General features: G+C 64.3%; 6 protein-coding genes across 6 annotated transcripts in view; 4 read left to right on the top strand and 2 right to left on the bottom strand.

Annotated features, from left to right (window-relative positions):
• The first annotated feature begins 860 nt into the window (after positions 1 to 860).
• Positions 861 to 2,567, top strand: EMIHUDRAFT_432806 (hypothetical protein). Its single transcript, XM_005761750.1, has 2 exons — positions 861 to 1,908; positions 2,097 to 2,567. The coding sequence occupies exons 1-2, from the start codon at positions 883 to 885 to the stop codon at positions 2,394 to 2,396; spliced, it is 1,326 nt and encodes a 441-aa protein (XP_005761807.1). The 5' UTR covers positions 861 to 882; the 3' UTR covers positions 2,397 to 2,567.
• Positions 2,568 to 6,559: 3,992 nt separating this feature from the next.
• On the bottom strand, positions 6,560 to 7,025 carry EMIHUDRAFT_350534 (hypothetical protein). The gene has a single exon (XM_005761749.1). The coding sequence runs from the start codon at positions 6,962 to 6,964 to the stop codon at positions 6,677 to 6,679; it is 288 nt and encodes a 95-aa protein (XP_005761806.1). The 5' UTR covers positions 6,965 to 7,025; the 3' UTR covers positions 6,560 to 6,676.
• Positions 7,026 to 8,221: 1,196 nt separating this feature from the next.
• Positions 8,222 to 8,428, bottom strand: EMIHUDRAFT_58904 (hypothetical protein; the record flags this gene model as incomplete). The annotated part of the gene is made up of 1 exon (XM_005761748.1): positions 8,222 to 8,428. A coding segment is annotated over one exon (207 nt), but the record flags the coding sequence as incomplete, so codon positions are not given.
• A 12-nt stretch (positions 8,429 to 8,440) lies between these two features.
• On the top strand, positions 8,441 to 8,986 carry EMIHUDRAFT_197752 (hypothetical protein; the record flags this gene model as incomplete). Its single annotated transcript, XM_005761747.1, has 2 exons — positions 8,441 to 8,509; positions 8,882 to 8,986. The coding sequence occupies 2 exons, from the start codon at positions 8,441 to 8,443 to the stop codon at positions 8,984 to 8,986; spliced, it is 174 nt and encodes a 57-aa protein (XP_005761804.1).
• Positions 8,987 to 9,240: 254 nt separating this feature from the next.
• EMIHUDRAFT_96656 (hypothetical protein) lies at positions 9,241 to 10,017 on the top strand (the record flags this gene model as incomplete). Its single annotated transcript, XM_005761746.1, has 1 exon — positions 9,241 to 10,017. The coding sequence occupies one exon, from the start codon at positions 9,241 to 9,243 to the stop codon at positions 10,015 to 10,017; it is 777 nt and encodes a 258-aa protein (XP_005761803.1).
• Positions 10,018 to 11,431: 1,414 nt separating this feature from the next.
• The window catches only part of EMIHUDRAFT_414703 (hypothetical protein), a gene marked incomplete at both ends in the record, with an annotated part of 2,288 nt that continues 679 nt past the window's right edge, over positions 11,432 to 13,040 (top strand). Inside the window, 5 exon segments of the mRNA XM_005761745.1 lie at positions 11,432 to 11,745; positions 11,817 to 12,068; positions 12,129 to 12,414; positions 12,502 to 12,556; positions 12,574 to 12,820. Coding sequence (XP_005761802.1) covers positions 11,435 to 11,745; positions 11,817 to 12,068; positions 12,129 to 12,414; positions 12,502 to 12,556; positions 12,574 to 12,820 — 1,151 coding nt within the window.

Here is a 13,040-nt window from a genome sequence, read left to right as displayed (position 1 = left end):
AGCCTCGTATCCGAGTTTGGGTTACAATTATGAAAGCGACCCTCCGGGCTATGATTGCTTACGGCGAGACGGAAGAGTGCACACAGGATCAATATCAGTCGGAAGTTTGCCTGGACCACAAAGCAGACCAACTTACCCAGCATCGTAGGAAATTGCTGCGGAATAGTCATGACCTACGAGTGAGGGGGAGGCGGAGGCGGGGGCACCTGTGACGGCCACCTACGAGAAGGGCGACTACCGGTTCGCGCGGGAGAAGAATTGCGACCTGCGTTTGCTCGACTTCGAGACGTTCGGCGGCTTCGGGAACGGCGTCCGCAAAATTCTTCGGCAGGCGGCGGACCAGCTGAGTAACAAACTTTCGCACCACGCACGCTCAGCACCTCGCGATGAGGTCACATGGACCACCAAGAACTGGCACGGGCTGCAGATGCAGCGCTTGTCTGTCGTTCTCCACGCCGCCGTGGCGTGGCAGACGGTGAACGAGCTAGCGTGCGGGGACAGCGGCATTGTGCACGGAGCTAAGTGCATTGCCGTTCTTAACGGAGTCGCTTAGGCGGCTCCGGTGGTGTGCCTGTGATAGTACTAGCACGCGCCAGTTCGCACCTGTGTCGAGCCTGTCTGCTGTGAGAGAGAGTTCCGTTGTTTAAATTCTTTCAGCTCCGTGCCCAGTGTTGTGATGGGCGCTCGTAAAATTCTTTCAGTCCGCGCCAGTCCGCGCCCTTGTCGTGCCAGTGTGCTAAATAAATAAATAAATACAACGGACACGCCAAACGAGGGGTGGGAGTGTGCTGTGTAGAGAGAGGCTTGTTTGCGCAGAATTCTTTCAGGCTGCTTTCCGGAATAAGCGATCGTCGAGCAGCATCGCGAGCTGCGTCCCTCGCCATGCTCAAGACCGACTCCAAGTGCCCCGTGATGCGGCTCTTGTGCTTCTTGCTCCTCACGCTGCCCAGCACCGTGGCCTCGTTGGCGCGCACCGCCCAGCGCTCGCCAGCAGCGAGCACCCGGCTCTCTGGCGCTATTCGCCCCGCCTCACCGGCGGGCGTGCTCGGGAGGCGGTCGTACAGGGCGCGCGCAGGGCGTTTTCGCACCTCCCCGCCGCTCTGCGTCCGTATGATGTGCGGCGCGTGCGGGGGGGAGAGCCCAGGTGGCGGCGCCGAACGACATCATAGCGGGTCGGCAGAGGAGGACGACTGCTTGGGAGCGTCGATCCGCGAGCTGGGGGAGCTCGCCCAGCCCCTTGTCCGCGGCGGCGACCTGGGAGCTGCGCCTTTTGCGCCCGGCTCGTTGCCGGAGCTGCCTGGCGGGCCCGTGCTGATCCTAGGGGCCGGGTGGGTCGGCTCGCGGCTGGCAGCGCGCCTGAGCCAGGAGCGCTGCGCGCGCGTCGCGGTCACAAACCGCCCCGACTGGCGCTCGCGCCAGAAGGAGGCGTACTTCGCCCCGGTGCCCCTCAACCCGCCGCCCGTCTCGCGGCACGCCTTCGACATTGATGCTCCGGAGACGTGGGACGCGCTGCCAGAGCCCGAAACTCTGGGCGCCGCGGTGCTCACGTTTGCGGCGACGGCGGATCAGCTGCGCCCCTTTTGGGAGCGGTACTTGCGGAAGGTCCCGCGCACGGTCGCCTACTCGTCGACCGCCGTCTACCGCGTCGACGTTCCAGGGCAAGAGGTGGACGAGACCACCCCGCTTCGGCCAACCGCACGCGCCGCCGCCGACGCGTTCCTGCTGCAGCGCGGCGCGACGGTGCTCACGATCTCGGGCATCTTTGGCGAGGCGCAGGACGCGCGCGGCGTGTGCACATGCTTCGCCGCATACGCCTCCGCGGGCGGCGCGCTCAACGGGCAAAAGAGCGTCAACATGGTCCACGTGGACGACATCATCGCGGCGACCGCGCACGCGCTCGACGCCGAGGCTCGCGCTCTAGAATCGAAGAGCGGGGGAGATGTGGGGGAGATGTGGACCCGCACTCCGCCGTACTCCGCCGTACTCCGCCGTATTCAGCTGTATTCACTGCACTCGTACCCCTCGTATTCACGCGGTGCTCTGAAGACGCTGCACAAGACTGTTCCCGCCCCGAGGTTGGCGAATCCACCGTGTAGGACGCTCTCGTGGCCGGGGCGAGGCTGAATGTGGGCGGCGGCGTCTTCAAGCTGCACGAGCTCATGAGCCACTGCAAGTACCCGCAGGCAGCGGAGGCGGCTCACGCCAGGGATGACACGGACCTCTCCTCGAAGGCCGTCCTCTCCACGAGACTGCTACAGACGGTGATGCCACGCGACTTCAGCTTTGTGCCGCCGCTCGAGTCCGCTGCCGCCGCCGCCGCGCGCCGCGCCGCTGCTCTCGCCCCCGATGCCGTCGGCCCTTCTCCCGCCGCTAGCCCAGCAGCCGATTCGGCGTGACTTGCGTGGAGGCAGCGCAAACCGGGTACCGGCCCCGCGGTGAACTTGGCGAACGCCGTCGCCATGGCACAAGACAACAACTTACAAATCTCCGTCAGACGACCTGTGTTTCTTGTGATTCGTGCCGTACAACAGACCGAGAGAATTCCTACAAAGGATGCTCTTCCCGTGACGAAAAACGAACACACACCAAGCCCGGCACCAACTTGATTCGTAGATCGGTCTCACGGCCGGGCCGCGGGACGGGGAGGGAGGGGGGTCGATCCGTAAATCCGTAATTCCGTAAATTTGTAACGAAAAGCCACCAGGAGTCCCCCACCACACCCATCCACCAGGCAGATAGAGACACAGCACTCGCGACACGCTGAGAAGCCGGAGGCTGGCCTCTCCAACGCTCGCGCAACGCTGTCTGCACGTGCGCAGCTCTGGGGTCCGGGCGGCCCAGGCCACACGGTGGGAGGGTCAACGACCGTACGACTGTAACGCTACGTATATCTCTTAACAATCACTATATTCGTGCTTGCCGTGCTGCGCCTCTGCGAGTGCGACTATCAACCCCTCACGCGTGTGCATAATCCCCTCCATCTTGTTGTGCAGCGCCTTGACCTCTCCGCCTCGCTGCGGCATCAGCGCGCCTCTGGAGCAGCATCTCAGCACTCGCACTACTCACAGCTGCATGGATGTCCGAGCCCTTTAGCGTGGTTTGCGCGTCTGTGCTGACGAGAGTGCGGGAGAAGCTGCCCTTGTGCTGCGCGGAGATTACATCAGCGCTGCTTGGGGACACAACAACATTGCTCGTGGCCGAGCTGGCATAAGCCGCCGCACCAGCCTCTGCGGCTGCAGCGGTGCTTCGGATCGCGTCGAGCACCGCGCCTGTATCGTGCAAGAGCAAAGCCTCGAACGTACTGAGGTCAGCTATCCCGAGTTCGTTGAGCAGACCCTCCAGCACAATGCTGAGATCGTCCGTGCCATATGTGTCGCGTGTCCAAGCCCAACGCAACGGACGTCGCCGAAGTCCTCGTTCACGCCGTGTATCGCCTCCCGCAAGCTGGGGCACGCTCCGAACCGGCTGGAGCCGCTTCCACGCTCAATTTGGGCGATTTTTACGCGATTTTTACGGATTTACGGATTGAAGGGGGGTGGCGGCCCATAGGGGGAGGGGGAGACGCCGATCTACGAATCAAGTTGGTGCCGGAGCGAGCTACAAGCGTGCTAGGAGCGGCCGCACACTGCTCGGTACCCCCCCTGCACTTCTAAGCCCATCCCTGCCTGCTAGGGGGGGGCGGGTCTGACCCCCCCAGCAGCAGAGCGCTGCTGCTGGGGGGGGGGTCCCGACCCCCCCTATACCGGCAGGAGCTCGGCGCGGAAGAGGAGCAATTGGGCCCTGGGAACACCTCTAAAAGAAAGAAAGAAAACAGACAAACCCAGACGAGGGATGGGGGAGGAGGACAGGGTCCCCACCTGCACGAGCAGGATTTTGGAAGGACGATCAGGGGGACAGGTGGGGCTCTCCTGCTCCTGACAAGGGACACGACAGGCTCGCAGCGCGGTGCACGGTGGGCTCCCAACTCCACTGGCGGTCTCATCTCAGTCTAGCGACCTGCCTCCAGCTTCTCGCTGGCTGGCAGTCTCTCACTACCACAGGCACACTGACACAGGGGTGGCAGGGGCGGCGGCAGGAGTCACCCACATTACTATGCGGGCCTCACTAGAGGTGCGTCCTGTGTCGTGTCCTCGTCCTTGATGTCTTGCGGGGGAAGGGGAATGGGCTGTGTGTGCGGGGAACACCTCTTTCTTTTTCTCACCTGCCGCAAGATTCTTTTTCTCGCCCCCCCCCGGCGAGATGTCCACCCCGCCGCGCCGCTCGCGCCGCTCGCGCCGCCTCGCCGCCGCCTCCACCGCCGCTCCCTCGCCAGACACGCCGCCGCCCGCCCGCTTGCTCGACCTCCCCACGGAGCTCCTCGTCCGCGCCCTCTCTCGCTGCGACCCCGCCGACATCGCTCGCGTCGCGGCCGTCTCGCTGCTCTTCCACGCCTCCCTCGCGGTGCAGGGCATCCGCTTGTGGGCGCAAGAGCGCGGCTACGAGCTGCTGGCGCAGCCAGAGGGCGAGGGCTGCCCCGTGCGGTGGCTGTGCTATTCGGCGTTGCTGCGCGAGTCCAACCCGCCGGCGAGGGCGGCTGTAGACAATACGCACAGCATTTTCATCGACGGTGAGGGGCGGCTCTCGTCGTGCGGCTCCCCGCCGGCCTACATTCCAGCCCCAGGACTGCTCGGTCACGGCGAGGGCGTGACGCGGCTCAACACGCCGACCCGCCTCCCTTCCCCACTGGGCGGCGAGCGCGCCGTGAGCGTGTCGGCTGGAGCCGCCCACAGCCTAGCCCTCGCCACTGACGGCGTCTGGAGCTGGGGCGATGGAGGCTTTGGCAAGCTGGGCCACGGCGACGATCAGGCCCAGTGGCAGCCGAAGAAGGTCGAGGCCTTGGCTGACCTGCGCGTCGTCGCTGTCTCAGCTGGAACCACGCACAGCCTCGCCCTCGCCGCTGACGGCAGTGTCTGGAGCTGGGGCCATGGAGGCGGGGGCCAGCTGGGCCACGGCGACCGGCAGAGCCAGCTGCTGCCCAAGAAGGTCGAGGCGTTGGTGGAGCGGCGCGTCATCGCTGTGTCGGCGGGAAGCGACCACAGCCTCGCCCTCGCCGCCGACGGCGCTGTCTGGAGCTGGGGCTACGGATTCTTTGGCAAGCTGGGCCATGGCGACGAGGAGACGCAGCTGCTGCCCAAGAAGGTCGAGGCCTTGGCGGGCCAGCGCGTCGTCGCTGTGTCGGGGGGAGAACTGGACAGCATCGCCATCACCGCCGACGGCGCCGTCTGGAGCTGGGGCTGGGGATATCAAGGCCAATTGGGCCACGGCGACGGGCAGAACCAGCTGCTGCCGAAGAAGGTCGAGGTCTTTGCTGGCCGGCGCGTCGTCGCTGTGGCGGCTGGAGCGTACCACAGCCTCGCTCTCACCGCCGACGGCGCCCTCTGGAGCTGGGGCGATGGAGACCATGGCCAGCTGGGCCACGGCGACACGCAGAACCAGCTGCTGCCCAAGAAGGTCGAGGCCTTTACTGACCAGCGCGTCGTCGCTGTGTCCGCTGGAGATCACCACAGCCTCGCCCTCACCGCCGACGGCGCCTTCATGACCTGGGGCAAGGGCGAGGACGGCTGCTTGGGCCACGGAGAGGACCTGTCGAACCAGCTGCTGCCCAAGAAGGTCGAGGCGTGGGCGCCGGGGCAGTGATGAGAAGGGCGAAATGGGTGCGAGGCTGTGTGGAGCAGGCGGACGTCGCCTTCCAGGGAGGCGGTGTTGCCGAAAGGGCGTTGCCGAAGGGTAATAAATAAATAGAGCAGTCATCTCCAGGAGAGTAGATGGGCGACGCAGAAAGAGAAACAAAGAAAACACGGAGAACCCCCAAGGGAGGGATGGGAGGACGGCACGCCGCCACCACACAGGGGTAAGGAGAGGTGTGTGATGCGCTAGCCGTCGCACGAACACATTGCCCGTAGGCTTGAATTCTTTCCGCGGGCCTCAAGAAGAGGAACGCACTCCACACAACACACACACACACACACACACACACACACACACACACACACACACACACACACACACACACACACACACACACCGCTCCCCCAGCCACGCGCACTGGGCCTCGCACTGTTGTTGCCGTGGGCTCCTGTCGTCTAGACGCAGAGTCGTGAGGGTCGCCCCCCCGTTGCCCTACCACCTCGTGTGTGTGGAGAAGTTTACCGGACCTTTCCTTCCCTAGGAACGCACTCGTGTACCGGCTCGTCAGCGCGGGCTGCAGAGCGCGCCGCGGCTGGTGGTGACCTTGGGAGGAGGCTACCCCCGCAACCTCGAGCCGTCGTCGCCGCCCTTCCACCAGGTGGTGCAGAGCCACATGGACGTGTACCGCCAGTGCGCCGCGGCGCACGCGAGGCTGTGACGCACTCTGTGGCGCACTTTGTGGAGCAGCCTCTCGTTGCACCTCATCGATTACACAAACTAGGGAAAGAAAATAGGTTCCTCCACACTAAAACTCATTCAAATCGTTTCATCTTTCAAACCAAGAAAGCGAAGACCACTCACTCTCCAGCCGCAGCCCCCCTCGGGCGTGGATTTCACCCAGGAGGTTATCACATAGAGTCGTAGACCAGAGGGAGCGAGAAATCACACACATTTCGCAAGAAGGAACCTTGCAACGTGACAGATACGTAAACGCTGGTGCAGACATATCTCAGAGGTCGCGAAGGATCTCGCGCTGCTTCTCCTCCAGCACCGCGTCGGTCACAAGCCCATCGGCATGCCACTGCCTGAGGCTGCGCAAGCGCTCCTGAATCTCGCTGCGGTCGCTGCGTTCAGCAACCGGCATGGATGACGATGAGGAGGAGCTCGCGGCTGCTTCAACCCGCGGCTGCTTCGCAGCGGGCTCCTGCTCGGCGGCGCCAGCAGCTCCGAACGTGGGCGCAGTCGCGGCGCCGGCCCCAAACGTCGGCGCAGCGGCGGCGCCAGCGGCTCCAAACATCGGCGCGGTGGCGGGGCCAGCAGCTCCGAACGTTGGCGCCGAGGCGCCGCCTGCGGCCCCGAAGATCGGCGCGGCGGCGCCAGCCCCAAAGGTTGGCGCGGGGGCGTCGGCCGCTTGGGCGCCGAAGATGAAGGTGGCCGCGGGCGGCGCGGCAGAGCCAAACGAGAACTGGGGGGAGGGGCAGCAGGGGTGCGTGAGGAGAAGGGCAGAATGAGGGGCTGAGGAAGGGCTGGACGAAGGTGGGGGGCAACCTTGGGCAAGGGGGAGAGGGAGGGGGGAGGGGGGGGGCTGGGGGCCAAGGCAGCGCGCACCGGCGTGGCCGACGCCGCCGCCCCGAAGACGAAAGGCGCCGGTGTAGAAGAGGCGGGCGCGGCGGCGCCAGTGCCGCTGCCCGCGGCGGCGCCAAACGTGAACGGGAGGGAGGGCTGCGGTGGCGGCGACTGCTTCGAGAGCGGAGTGCTGCCAAAGGTTCGCCCGATGCCGTGCCCGTCGCTCGCACTCACTCCTCCGGTCGCTCCTCCGGCGGCCGGCTTTGCTCCGAAGCTGAAGAGGCCGCCCGCGGCGGGTGCGGGCGCGGCGGCGGGCACGGCATCGGGCGCGGCGGCGGGCGGCTTCGCCAGCGGCGACGGCGATGCCGCCGCGCCGTGAGCTGCGCACGCCGCCGGCTTGCGGTCCTTAGTGAAGTTGTAGATGAGCGGGCTGGGCTCGCGCGCGGCGGCGGGCGTAGAGGACTTTTTGCGCCCCTGCGTCGGCGTGAAGGAGAAGCGCCTGCGCGTGGCGGCGGCGGGGGGGAGGGCCGGTGAGAACAGAGGAGCGGGCTCGGAGCCCGGGCACCGCGTGCGAAGCGGCTCGCCTCTTCGCCACCGACGCAGTCGCCGCCGAGGCCGGGGTCGGAGCCTGCGCCTCTTCGTCCAGGTCGATAGCCGATGCAAAGCCCTCGGCGTCGCGCTCCTCGCGGCTTCTGGTCTGCATGACCCCACCAGCGCCAGCTTTCACCTTGACGGTCACCAAATAACCGTCTTTCAGCATCTCGGCGGTGATGGTCTGTTGTTGCGAGTCGACCAGCTCCTCGATATCGTCGTAGTCGCAGCCAAGCGCTCGCGCCGCGTACGCAGTCAAACCGTCGATCGATAATCCTCTGCGATAATCCTCAGGAACAGGCGGTTGGATAGCAGCAGTCACAGTGAGTCCAGTTCCGCCGCGTCGGAACTGAACGTTGATTCGACGCTCCGGAGGATCGACACCCCCGCGTCCGCAAAGGTGTAAAGTGTTGTGACGGTGAACTCCATAGCTGAATATCGTGCTGCCGTCTTCGAGTTGCCTGCCAGCAAAAATCAAGCGCTGCGAGATGGTTGGCATGCCACTGCGGCGCTGGACCATGGCCTTCACGTCGTCGATGAGGGTGTGCGACTCCACATTGAGAACCTCGGTCTTGCCGTCCAACATTTTGATGAAGATCTGCATGCTCGTCCAGCGATGGCCGAGCGTGAGGACGACCACGGCACGGGTGAAGGGGGTCGAAGGGCGCTCCCCTCCGCGAACGCAGTCGGGCTTTGACGCTCTTGGCTTTGACAACTCGCACGCGATTTTTTCCCGTTATCAACGCAAGTGATCGACATTCCCTTCAACCTTCAACCACGCGGAATGGCTGTTCACACCCCGCGCACAAAGGTCTGAACACTGAACATTCTGTGAACATTCATGCATGTGCTGCACGCTGCGCGACACGGCAGCCTCTCTCAGCTCTAGACGCGGCATCAGTGAGGCGGTTCGCGTCAGTGAGCTTCCCCCCTGCCCTCCCCTCTCCGGCTTGGGGGAGCTGTCTCTCTATCATGCTGCCTCTCAAATCACCCTTGGAGGCCTCGGGCTTCTGGTCCGGCTCTGCTGGCCTTGTGTGTCCACGTGCCGCCTGCCAAGGCGGTTGAGGAGATGAGGACCAACCACGTTGGCCTGTACACGTTAATCTTCCGATTCTATATTCTTTTTCGAAGCGATTTTCAGCGATTTTCAGCAGGAATATAAAGAATATTTGAGTGAATGAATACAGACCCTAAATTCGGAGCTGTATATTCTTGTCATATTCGAGATTTGTTTTTGTCATATTCGAGAATATAGACCCTGTTTTGGACAAGAATACGGAAAGAATACGGGAAAAGAATATCTTGCGAAAAATCTCTCTCTCAGGTGTGCGGACGTGTCATCAACCCAATTGCCTTCTGCCCTGTTTGTCGGCCCTTGCGAGACGCTCGCATCCCCCGCTCTCTCTTGTTTCACCGATGGATGTGCAGTCGCGCAGCGAGTCTATCAACAAGCATGTTGCCTTCCGCATGTGCGTCGCCACCGTCCTTCTCGCCATCAGCGGCATCTTTGTCGTGGTTGCGTGTGCTGTGCCGGCATTCTCTGCCGGGACGCGAACCTGGAAAATATATGAAGTGGACGGGAGCGATTACGGTGGGTCGGTTGGCTATGGCATCTGGGGCGTCGGCGGATATCTGAACGAGGACGCCTGCAATTTGGTCAACGCGTTCATCACGCTTCGTGGTGGCGACAAATGGTCCTGCTCGGATGTGGTCTCCTACCACTGCGAGTACGTCTCGTCGCCAAGCATCCAGGAAGGCTTTGACAACATTCTCTGCGCCTACGCCCGCAGCATCGCATGGGAGGCGCGCTCCTGCGACGACGACGACGACTGCGCCGAAGGCGACACCTGCGGCGGTGACGACAAGTGCTCCGGCGGCGCGGTCGGCAACTCGGCCACGCTCAAGCCCTGGATCGCGGGCGCGGAGGCGACGTCGGTTTTGACGGTTCTGCTTGTGTTCGTCGCCTTTGTGCTCGCCTGCTCCTGCTCCGGGCGGCCCAAGCCCTGCCTCACCGCCGCCCTCGTCGCCGCGGCGGCGGTGCTCTGCGCTGTGCCGTTTGCGCTGTGGGAGTTGATCGCCTGCGTGGCGCTCGTGGACGTACGCCCTCCAGGTCTGCGGCTTCCTCGTCCTCCTGACCTCATCGCCCTGTTCACGCTGCCTGGTGTTGAGAAGATCTGTGAGATTTGTTGTTAGTGTTGTGTATGTGAGAGGGACTCGTGGGGGGGCGCGGGGGCCCCCGGCCCACACCGTGCGCCGCGCAGCAGTGGCAGTGCGGAAACAGGGCTCCGGCTCTACTAGTCTCTACTAGCACCAATTTTCCGATTAAGATAGGTTAATCAGAGGGCAGATTTGGAGAGATCTCGAGGAGTACATACAGATAGACCCTCCAACCATAAGAAAACTCCCTGATCGGTCGTACTGACCGCCGACAGATCACTCCAGACAGCAGAGACAGGCCGACATCTGCACGCGGTATAGACAGTACTTGGCGAGAAAAACGTGTACAGGCCAACCAACCAGGGGGAGATCACGCAGGAGGTAGCAGCCGAGGCGCAGTGTGAGACGGCCGTGGGAGATGAAGACCTAAGTTTTGGTCAACTCGAAGCGGAGCCGGATGCCGAGCCACTCGCGTGCGGGGAGATCCCAAGCAATGAACCATCTGGAACCTTCGTGCTGGCCTGCGAAAATTCTTTTAGTTGCTAATGGCCCTCTTGACGCATATGTTGCCAGACGACCCCGAGCGTCGCGGCGCCCAAATAAGGCCCATCGCGCCGATTGCCGTGGTCGATTCCAGTGAGTCTCAAAAGGCCCAGGTCGACGAAGTTGGGGTCGTTGGCCCGGTAGGAGGTTGTGGCGGCCGTAGCAGCCCCGGGCTTGGTGGGGTTCGCCCCCCCTTTGCTGGAATGCAAGGCCAGCTGCTCTGCAGTGTGTCATGGCTTGTGCAGTATGTCACGGCTCATGTGGTCGTCGCGTGGCGATTAGGTCCGCTCCGGCGTGTCTCGTCGCGTGGCGATTAGGTCCGCTCACGTCGTCTCGTCGCAGACGCGGCATCAGTGAGGCGGTCGCGTCAGTGAGCTTCCCCCCTGCCCTCCCCTCTCCCGGCTTGGGGGAGCTGTCTCTCTATCATGCTGCCTCTCAAATCACCCTTGGAGGCCTCGGGCTTCTGGTCACGGCTCTGCTGGCCTTGTGTGTCCACGTGCCGCCTGCCAAGGCGGTTGAGGAGATGAGGACCAACCAGGAGGTAGCAGCCGAGGCGCAGAGTGAGACGGCCGTGGGGGATGAAGTCCTAAGTTTTGGTCAACTCGAAGCGGAGCCCCATGCCGAGCCATTCGCGTGCGGGGAGATCCCAAGTCACATAAAAAGAAAGAAAGAAAACAGACAACTCAAGGGAGGGATGGGAGAACGGCACGCCGTCACCACACAGGGATTTTAAGGAGAGGAGTGTGATGCGCTAGCCGTCGCCCACCCTGGGGAGTCACATCTGGAACCTTCGTCGCGAGGTCGAGCACGCCAGAGCCGTGATGACCAACCCGTTGACGTGGGTGGGGCGTGGGGCATTCCTCCTGGCGAGCGGCCGCGGCGCTTCTTTTAATTCCTAATGGGTCTCCTGATGCTTTCGCTCCCCTCTCTCCTCCTCCTCTCCTCGCATGGCTCGTCCGCTGCCACCTCGCATGGCTCGTCCGCCGCCGCCGCCGCCCCTCCGCACGCGCTGCACCCGCTGCTCACTTCTTTGCGCAGCGTGCGCGAGCGGCTCACACGCCGGCGAAAGAAGCGAATCCTGATTCTGATCTCCGACACCGGCGGCGGCCACCGCGCCTCGGCCCAGGCGCTCGCCGGGCTCATAGGGAGGCAGCACGGCGAATCGATCGAGGTTTCGATCGTTGATGTCTGGACGAACTATGCACCCTATCCCTTCAACAGGCGAGTGTCTCCCTGCCCTCCGCCCTCCGCCCTCCGCCCGCCGCCCTCCACCGCCCATGCCCTGCGCTCAGGATGGTGTCGCAATATCGGTACATGCAGTCTCGGCCGCTCCTGTGGGGCACCATGTACCGGACCTCCGCGTTCCCGCCCACCCGCTTCCTCTTCAACTCAGCGCAGCGGCTGCTCGCCAAGAGCGGCATCCGTGCGTGCATCGCGCAGCACGAGCCAGACCTTGTCATCTCGATGCACCCGCTCTGCCAGACCGTGCCGCTGCAGGCACTCGCCTCGCTCGCCCACGATGGCCCCTCCCCCTCCTCCGTCGCGTCGCCGCCGCGGCGTGGCATCAGAGTGCGCTGGAGGCCCCGCCGGCGCGCCGGCGTGAGCGGCGGCGAAGCGCGCGGACGGGTGCCGTTTGTGACGGTGGTGACGGACCTGGGCGCGGCGCACCCGCTGTGGCTGCACCCCGGGGTCGACCTCTGCTTCGTCCCCTCCTCCTCGTTTGTCCGCGCCGCCAAGAGCAAGGGGCTCACCGACGCCCAGCTGCGACTCCACGGGCTGCCGGTGCGGCACGACTTTGCGGTGCAGCGGCGGCGCGGCGCGGCGGCGCGGCGCGAGCTCGGTCTGCATGCAGACCGGAAGACGGTGCTCGTCGTTGGCGGCGGCGACGGGGTGGGGAGGCTGGGCGCCATCGTCTGCGCGGTTGCGGCAGAGCTCGGCGGACGGGCCTAGAAGCTGACACGCAGTCCTGACACGTAGTCCGCTGCATCCTCCGAAGTGTCCGCGGCAATCTTAGACTGCCACGCCGACCTCGGTGTGTTCATGACGTAGGCAAACGGGGCGAGCCGGTGCAGCTCGTCGTCATCTGCGGCCGGAACGCGCGGCTGCAGCAGCAGCTCCGTGAGACGGAGTGGGCGCCGTCGATTCACGTCGTTGTCGAGGGCTTCGTCACGCGCATGTCCGAGTTCATGGCCGCCGCAGATTGCCTGATCACCAAGGCTGGGCCGGGCACGATTGCCGAGGCGTCCATCTGCGGGCTGCCCGTCATGCTCTCGGGGCGCGCCGCATCTCTCGGCCCGTTGTCTCGCTCCTCACCGCCGCCTCCCTCCTCTCTCGCTGCCGCCTCTCTCCTCGCCGCCGCCGCTGCTACCCCCCCCCCCCAAGCATAAAAAAAAGAAGCTGGAGGCGCCGCACCGCCCGCTTTCTGCGCGAGGGCGAGTTGCAACACACCGAAGCTTCGGCCGAGGGCGTCACATGGAATAGGGGGAGCGCGCCCTTCTTCAACGATATCTTGCTGA

This window comes from Emiliania huxleyi, assembly GCF_000372725.1.
Source record: "Emiliania huxleyi CCMP1516 unplaced genomic scaffold EMIHUscaffold_7, whole genome shotgun sequence".
NCBI lineage: Eukaryota > Haptophyta > Isochrysidales > Noelaerhabdaceae > Emiliania > Emiliania huxleyi.
The sequence above is the reverse complement of the archived record's forward strand: the minus strand, read 5'-3'. Positions and strand labels throughout refer to the sequence as shown.

Excerpts from the sequence above, each read along its gene's own strand:
- EMIHUDRAFT_432806 (XM_005761750.1), top strand. The coding sequence starts at position 883 with ATGCTCAAGACCGACTCCAAGTGCCCCGTGATGCGGCTCTTGTGCTTC. Across the intron at positions 1,909-2,096 it reads CGCACGCGCTCGACGCCGAG|GACGCTCTCGTGGCCGGGGC; the intron begins GCTCGCGCTCTA and ends TCCACCGTGTAG.
- EMIHUDRAFT_350534 (XM_005761749.1), bottom strand. The coding sequence starts at position 6,964 with ATGTTTGGAGCCGCTGGCGCCGCCGCTGCGCCGACGTTTGGGGCCGGC.